This window comes from Vicugna pacos, chromosome 7, assembly GCF_048564905.1.
Source record: "Vicugna pacos chromosome 7, VicPac4, whole genome shotgun sequence".
In the NCBI taxonomy this organism is placed as follows: Eukaryota; Metazoa; Chordata; class Mammalia; order Artiodactyla; family Camelidae; genus Vicugna; species Vicugna pacos.
Genome location: NC_132993.1, coordinates 52401342 through 52410632, shown reverse-complemented (window position 1 = coordinate 52410632; position 9291 = coordinate 52401342). Strand labels below are relative to the sequence as shown.

At 35.5% G+C, this 9291-nt stretch overlaps 1 protein-coding gene across 1 annotated transcript in view; it reads right to left on the bottom strand.

Moving 5' to 3' along the window:
* Nucleotides 1-322: 322 nt before the first annotated feature.
* The window catches only part of AGMO (alkylglycerol monooxygenase), a 314274-nt gene continuing 305305 nt past the window's right edge, over nucleotides 323-9291 (bottom strand). Inside the window, exon 15 of the mRNA XM_031674224.2 lies at nucleotides 323-1051. Coding sequence (XP_031530084.2) covers nucleotides 977-1051 — 75 coding nt within the window. The 3' untranslated portion in view covers nucleotides 323-976. The remainder of the gene's footprint in view (nucleotides 1052-9291) is intronic.

The window sequence follows — 9291 nt, the reverse complement described above, 5'->3', positions numbered from 1 at the left end:
TTTTCTCTGTTCAAAGCTTAAGAAGCGTATATTAAAAATAAGTTAACCAACTGCTCAGTCTCTTTAAACCAGCAATGAATATAGACAAAGCTCCATGAAGGATCACATCCATTGTTTTAGTGCTTATAACGTTGGTTACTTAAATTGTGAGTTTAAATCTAAGAAATATTGGAAGAAGGAAAGAAAAGAATTCCAATTGTTTTCAGGCCTCCCTCCTTTGAAACTTTCCCTGCTTATCTCTGTCAGTTCCCTCTTACTGAGATACTTGGCAGATTTTTACAACCTCAATGAAAAATGTACACACAATGCCTGGTGCAATTTTATTTAGAGAGTCTTATTAATATTGTGACAATTTAAAATAATGCAGAGTTACTGAATGCTCCTCAATCTGCCAAAACAAACTGACCAAACATATTAGACATATGTATCACAAATTTATCTGTTGAATAAACGAATTCTGACAAATTCTGTTCATTTTCATTTCAGTGATGTCATTGTCTGTAATGTCACTCCTTAGGTTCAAGTTTTTCAAAAGGAAACAAAACCTTGGGCAGATAACTCATGTGATACACTTTTATGGCAACAACTATGTATCTAAGCACAAATTAAGCCAACAGCAAAGGAAAAATGATCAAATCAATGCAAATGAAATCTTCATTCTTTTTACTGTTTTGAAAATTTCTCCCTTCTTTTTCTCATATTCATTGGTTTGGTTTAGATGCTACCAATGGACATAACATCATTATATTTGAAATCATTTGCTTTCAACCCTAGCAACACAGGAAAGTGACGGCAGCTGACTTTTAATTGTAATAGAGAATAATAAGTGTGGACAGCAAGCAAGAGTAAATATATTTACCTTTCATTAAAGAAATGGTTCATATAATCATTTTATAAGAGAGTTCTATTTCCATAGGCAGCAGGAATGTATTACGGTTGTGGACAAAAGATTAAGAGAATTGTGTACAAACTTAAGTTATTTCCAAGGGCCTGAGGCAAGTTGTTTCACGCTTCTTACTCCCCAGAAAGCAACGCAGATGGAAAAGAAAATCTGAAGAAATAAAATACAAAGAGGAAGAACAATTAAAATTGAATCAATACTTTCGTTTGACTGAGTTAGAAATACCTTTCTAGGGGAAAATAAATATACATATTTTAAGCAGATAAATTATTCGAATTGAATCTAGCAGTTGTTCACTGATAGAATTTCGCCAACCCAGCTTAAAACACGTTACGTAAAGATGAGAGTAGGAGTAAAAAGTTTTCTTTCTGTGGGTTTAAAAAAAATACCCTCGCAAACCTGCGTTATTTCTAGGAATGGGGCTATGTAAGTTAGACATCGAACAAAACAGAACTTTTTTCTGGCAGTTGGGTACGTTGCATGTTGTACGTAGTGTATTAAATGATCTCATTATTTATATAGTTTAAGAAGCCTTTGGAAAAGGAGAAATAAAAACATTAATAAGGAAACAGTCTGAGGCAATGTGATCTAGCATATTATGAACTTCATCCAACATGAATTAAATTCTAAACACTGCTGACTTGACTTCTCAGTCTTTTGATCTTATCAAGTGTTAAAAATGTAACTGCAAAATTCTCTTTAAAATGGAAGACATACTAACACATAATAGGCAGTATAGGAATTCACTGAGCTTACTCCTTTGCTTTCAATTAGCACCACACATTCCCAGTAAATCACCAAAATTTAGCCAAAGAAAACTATTGATTTCTACTGGTCCTAGCAAGAATGATAATACAGCCATCCTCGGTCAGAATGCACAGGTTGCAGATTTTTTTCACTGTGCGTAACCTAAATGCCACAGTGACACAAACACACAGATCTTCTGCTTCTCCAGAGGTAAAGTTTAGGCACTGGTCATAGTCTTTACATCATCAGAGCTTTCCGAAGTCAACTCGTCCCTCTACCTAAGCACTAAAACTAAGCTACAGGATTGCTTTTAGGATCTCCATTTTAAGCGTTATTAGTATGATGATGAAAACTGCCCCAGCAGCGGGGGATACTGGGATAGCTGTGAAAGAGTTTCCACTATTTTTTTTTACTGTGCAAATGTCCTCTTCAAACTATTAAAATATGACCACTGAAAGATCCATTAAAGTACACGAAGAAACACATTTAAGTAATAAGATGGAGGCATGGGGAATGTTTTGGGGTGACGCACTAAGGTGATGCCAAGGCCATTAACCAAGGCCAGTCATTCATTCACAGAAAACACCCTGAACCGTGGTGAGTTTGCTATTAAAGCTTGGATATGAAAACAACACCAACAATAACAATAGCAAAACCCTCTGAAATCCTGATATTTAGATTAGATGGTGGTTCAGTTTCACATGAACCTTCTAGTCCTTTCTAGAGAGCCATTATCCTTCACATTAGCTAATCTGATAGTTTTCCTCAAATCCATGCATTCCTTTCAGCCTATAACAACCACAATATAAAAAAAAATGCCAAAAATAAAACCATAAGTTACATTGAAGCAGGAGTCAAGAATAATATTAACATTCTGGCGTTGCCTCAGAAATCAAATACAATATATTTAAAGGCTGGTTTTGATTTTGTTTCTTTTGACCTTAATTCAAGTAAAATGACCTCATGGCATTTCTCATGGTGGTGCCAAGCAAAGTAGTAGCAAGATAAGGGAGTATTTGTGAAAGTAAATAGATTGTGTGATGTATTTCATTTGTATATGAAGATGGGTTAATGTTGACAGAGATGGATAGCTGTCCAGTGGGACAGAGATGATAAATCTGCACTCAGGATAAATAGTTTAATTTGGATCCATAATATTCATTGAGCAACTAACAGAGAACTTGTGTTGTGCAAGGCACTGGTATCTGAAATATATTTGGCAATAGAGGTTTTGATTGGTTTTGAATCTAGTGTCTAGGGTCACGAGGATTATTTCATTAATTGATGCCTTGGGATTATGATTTCTGTGAAACTTCTCAAACTGTACAAATTTTGTATGTCATAAATCTCTTAATCCCTCCTCCCCACACACTAGACCATCCATACCTCCATCTGGGATCCCAGAAATATTAAGAAGTTCTGATCTAACAATGGAGTGAAAAAGATCACGGTTCAGTCCATGCCTTTGCTGTTAATTCACCATCTCACAACTAAACCCACTTTTGAAATTATAATTCAAGTCCTATTTCCCTAAGGATCTATCCCTTACTAGAACACAAGGATTTGTCATTTCCAATAATCTAAAACACTTTCAGTGTCTTATCAAAAAATGAAATGCTGCATACTTTGTACTTTTGCTTCTCTGCTTTTGGATATTTTGTTTTTTCAGGCCCCTCCAAACACATGGGGGAGAAAAGTTGATGAAGCAAAGGGGTCAGACTCAGATACAATATTAATGCACAGTGAGACCCTTGCTTAGGTGGGCCATTGTCTTAGGGTCCTTTACTAGGTTATCATGTTTTATTCTCATGGCCAACCTTGGAGAATCAGTATCCACTGTACTGATGAGACAATGGGAACTTATAATTTTTGTGGTTTACCAAGAAATCACAAAACTGCTAAATATCAGATCTAGTACGACATTTTTTGTTTACTTCATATCCCCCAGAAAATCAAACTACACATCCAGGAAAGTCAGTTCAGACAATATGAAAGTCAATACTGAATTCATTTTCCCTTTTTAAGCAATCATGTGTATTTCTTTTGCCAGTAACTGCTAGGTCTCTAAGACCTTTTCTCAATAGATATTTTAAGCATACTGGAGTTTTTCTATGTAATGAAATCCAGATTGGCATAGGATCATAGAAATTAAACACAATGAATATGCTCTTCTCAAAATATACATGACCTTGAAATAGACAACCTATTTTTTAGAAAATAGCCAAGAACAAGAAAACAGATTTGCTTTTAGATTTCTGAGGGTGTGTATATATATCTATAATAGATCTAAATACATATTTCTTATATAATTTAAGCTAGAAAAATTTTTTAATGTGGACTCAATATGATCACTTGATTATTACAGCCATCCTATTTAACATTTTCCCTTGTCCCACATTTCTCTTGATTTTTATATTAGGCTGTTCATTTTAGTTCTCCATAGTTGATCAGATTAAATGCATCATTTGAGATAAGTGTTCATTACCATATTTCTCAATCAACTGTTTAATGAAGGCAGGAGAATTACTACTTGGGCTAGTGTAGGAATAAATGGCAACCATAGTGGGTCTTTAACAATATTCTTCTCTAGTCTATAGACATGATGTTTCTGGATATGTACAAACTCAATGAACACTTATTTTATTCTACGTCTGGGCAAGTGCCATGATTTTAACAGCTGGATTCAAAATATAAAACAGAGGAAGTTCGCTTTTGGTGTCAAGCCCTCGCTGTGCTAACACATCGTTAGTGGCCCTTGTCTTCAGGCTATTTCCTTGACTTTCCAGGGCCCTCGACTCTGATGCCTGAACTCTGGCCTGTGCAGATGCTCCCCACATTTCCTCCACCCCTTTCCAAAAAGTTCATCAGTTGGCAGGTGGCTAATCTGAGCCACTAACCCATAATAAAACACCAGTGGGAACTGATGTGTTATTCTGCTGCTCCTCCCAGTTATGTCTGTGTTTCAAGAGGCCTTATTAATAATGGCTCCAGCTATGAGTGAATCGCACATCTCATACTCAAGGAGAGAGAACAGTATCTGAAGAGGCATTTGTGTGCATGTGGCACCTTTTCAAACTGCTACCCTTCAAATTACAAAGCTGGTGAGTTTTCCTTAAACCTGCGGACATATCTCTCTCGGTTGGTTTGAATCCACATACTGTATGTAGTAATAAGTGATCTCAGGAGCAAAGGAAAACAAATGTCACCTTGAGGAGTGGCCAATTTCCATTTCAACTAGCGAGAAATATCCCACGCTTCTCAAATCATTCAATCTCTATAGATGAACTTGCAAATAAAATGAAAGCTTTAAGAGTACTTGAAAAATTACAAGAGAAATAAAATCTCTGAAATTTCTCAAATTTATGTTGATTTCCAAACATATATTTATTGCTACAAATATTGAAATAGAAAACACTGCTACAATACCTCATTGAATTTTATGCCTATTCACAGTGGCAGTATAATTATGTAGAAGAGTTGAACAAACAATTTAGAAATGTAAATGCAAATTTACAAAAAATTTTGTAAATGATGGATGAAGTTACCTGCTAAATTCTACCTTGCCAAGGGAGAAACTTGAGCTATTTTAAGCACAAAATAGCATTTTTGTGAAGATCTGATTTTTAATCACTTTCAAATAATGTTTCAAAATGTATTATCACACACAGGCATACCTCATTTCACTGTGCTTTGCTTTATTGCTCTTTGCAAATATTGCTTTTTACAAGCAACCCTGCTTGGAGCAAGTTTATTGGTGCCCTTTTCCCAGCAGTCCTTGCTCACTCCCTGTCTCTGTGTCACACCGTGGTAATTTTCACAAATTTCAAACTTTTAAAATTATTACTACATTTGTTATGTTGATCTTGGATGGTACTACCACAACTCGCTGAAGGCTCAGGTGATGGTGAAGGTGAACATGTTTAGCAATAAAGTAGTTTTTAATTAAGGGGTATAAATTTTTTTAGACATAATGGTATTGTACACTTAATAGCCTACATTACAATGTAAACATAACTTCTATGCAGTGGGAAACCAATAAAATTGTGTGCCTCGCTTTATTGCAATATTCCTTTACGGTGGTGGACTGAAACCAAACCCACAGTATCTCCAAGGTCGGCCTGTACTCCATGGTGTAAATTTGCAGCCAGAAGTAGACATTCATGTCAGTTTCCTAAAATCGTCCTGGAATGGACGTATCTATTTTGTATCACTAACAAATCATACCCTACCTATAAACAGAAGAGTATGTTTTTTATTTAAAAGCCATTTCTCCGACATTGATGAGGTTCATGAAATACTAGTTAACTGGCTATTGAACACAACTTATCAACCATGACAGCAGCAATTTGTTTTAAGGGAAATGTGTTAAACACGGAGAAGTTTTTCTGAATTATCTGGAGAAAAATGAAACCAATCTGTTGTTAAACATACTTTTCGAACACTGTATTTTATTTTTTTCACGGTGACCATTGTCTGCTGTACACATAAGAATTTAAACAGAGAATCAGATCTGAACTGCTACAAAAATCTCTCTATTTCCTATTAATGCAAGAGAACGAACATAAGTAGAACTGGAGTAGAAACTGAAGCCAAATGTATTAAAGATTCTTCGGAAAACACTAGAAGGTATTAGGTAGCAATATTTTTTCTCCTCGAAGTTTGCAAGAACTCAATTTGACAAGTTACAACTCAAAAGAAATTGAGAATTACTGATTTTACTTCCAGTATATTCTGTATATGACCAAAATACTGAGTCCCACGCAGACAAACCAAAAGCTTTAGAGAAACAGTTTCCAGACCTGACACCTATTACTTGGAAGTCTTGTGTTCTCTGTCTTTATTTCTAGACTCTATTCCATGAATAGATGCAATCACAGCTATGTTTAATATGTGGTCTTATAAAGATTATTACTATGTTAGACTTTAAATAAAACATTATTTTACATTAGTTTAAATATATATTAATCTTCTTAACTAAGGAAAAACAATATGAAAACAAAGTTCTTGTGAATGCTCACGTCATAAAAGTGGCTTATTTGAAAACAATGTTTCCCTCGATCTTTAAATATCTCCTGACATTAATGTTTAAGCAAGAAAATACACTAAACATACCACAATGTTTTTAAAAGAAAATAAACACAAAATAAACATTAGAACAAGGTTTTAAAATAATTCAGCTTCACCGTGAAACCAGAAAAATCAGGCATTTCACTCTTCCATGACTCAGTGGGAGCAAAGGACCCTTATAATTTCAGTGACAAAAAAGTACTAATTTAGACAACAAATGCAACTATTTCTTCAGTTCCTCAGAGATGATTACCTCTTATTATGCACAATAACATATTCACTTCTAAACTGTCCCATTGTTTATCCATACCACGTTTGAGACATTTGAAAGCCATAATATTAGTAAAATGATTAGAGGTCACACAGAGGTCTCCAAAATCTACCTAGAGTTTAGGAAATATACTTGAAGACAGTTGGCATGAATTAGCTACTGTGCATACAAACCCATCTGGTGGAAACTGTATAAACCATAATTAGCATAAAGTGAAAATAGATGCTACATTTCTGAAAAACATCTGTTTTTTTCGTCTCTGAATTCAAAGTTATAAATAAAGTATCTCTATGGCTATATGACTTCAAAACTTTCTAGTATTACCAACCCTTGTTCTAAGGGCGTGGCCATCCAGTAACACGGATTTTAAAGTTACCTTTGATTACTTACTACCCTGTTGCTTTTTCTTATATGCAATGATAACATCTTCTATTTATATCAATGTCCCAGAAATTTTCTAGATATTTTAATTCAGATACTCTTAATATCCAGGCTTCCTTCTCAGTTTTTTTTCTAGGTTAGTTTCCTCTGTGTTCTTAGTTGAAGTTTGTCAAAAGGACAGGTAGAAAGAAATGCCCCACTTACTGCAAGTGACACATAGAGAAAAATTAAAGAGACAACCAAAGTTGACTGGACATGATTTATTTGCAAAGGGTGACCAGAATACATGCTTTGTCAAAACCGAAGCCTGACTGTGTATTTTTCTAATTGTCCAAGTTCTTAATGCTATATAAGGGTAAGATTTTAGGACTTTTCCTTGAAGTCCAGGAGAGAAAACAATATGGAGATGGAGAGAGTGACAAGGTCAAATTAATAAGGGACCAAATACCACTTGTGAGGATGGATGTTGAGTGAAGGGTGACCGCTCACCATTCTGTTGGGAAGATAGCTCAGGAAAGGGATCCTTTATGGAAAGTCCTTTCATGCGCCTAGTCTTCCTGTTGTACTGTTCACGGAGCCTCATATTCTTTACTTTTTATGGGTGTGAGAAGGACAAAAACCAGGGCAATGAAAAATTTTAAGGATCGTCTGTTTTAGTTTTTAAAAAGTTGGGAATAAAACAAGAGTAGGAAAAATAACAAGGGACTGGATGATGAATGCTACCTAGTTTGACTCTGTGCTGTGAAATTTTTATGAATTAAAATCAGCGATGGGTAAACCATTAGACATAACCTGACTCCTTGTCCTGTGTACCGTGACTATACTTTTTTTAAAAAAGTATGAGAGTTCAGTGAATTAAAAAAAATTATTATTTTTATTTTTACTTTTATATTTCCGCAAATAAGTTCTGGTTACAACTCAAAATTTCATTTAATTTTCCCAAGGATGCCTCACATCGGCATAAAATTGTTTGCCTCATATCCAGTATGTTTTGAAACTGAAGAGTTCTGAATAAAATGTTGCTGGATTAATCACGGTTTCTTAAGTGCCCTAACAGACCTCTCTGTAATGATAAACGTCATGATATTTAATCTAAAATTCAAAGTACTACACCTTTCTAATACCCTTTAATTTCTGGCTACTAAAAATTAAAGGACTTGTATTCTAAAATCAGAGTTTTGTTTCAACAAAAACTATCAAGAAAATCATTCGGTTCTAATTCACCAAAACGTCATTTTCGTGGTAAATGAGTAACAGTCCCTGCCAGATAATCTTACCACAATAGCATACTGATGCTCACTGTAGCCTACACAGCAACGCTCCAGGCACCTCTCTGACATAAATCAGCAGCCTAGGTCGTCTCCCATGAATAACAACTTTTAATACTTGATGCATGACAATTTATATCTGGAAGAGCGTATATTTACAAATGCAGAATACCACTCAACACTGCTAATCCAGGACTTTCATCGTGCGGTTGAAAAAATTCTTGATACTTGCCTTCCAGCTAGGAAACAAAACAGGTCTCTTAAAAAATGAGTTCATTTTTAGGGGAAGAAAAATGCCATGTTTACAGAAATAGTCGTGATGTCTGGTTTTAAAAACAGGACAGTGTATCTTAGAAAGATATGTTTTGAAAAGATCCCTTTGTATTGTTTTTGCTTGTGTCGAAGGAATGATCCGAGCCCCAGAAAACGGGAACCTCCCAGAGCACACTGTGTGGAAGGCCAACAAACCACATATGGCTTGCAGCTTGGGGGATTTCTCTCGATGTCCTGCCAGAGATGGGACTGCCCACGTGGTTTCTCGCGTAAGTCCTAAGTCGTAAACTGCATCCTACGAGTCCAGCCATGCCAGAACTGGACCCCGGGGTATACACAGTCTTGGCTGATGGGAAACAATGACTGCTTCCTTAGGAAGCCAC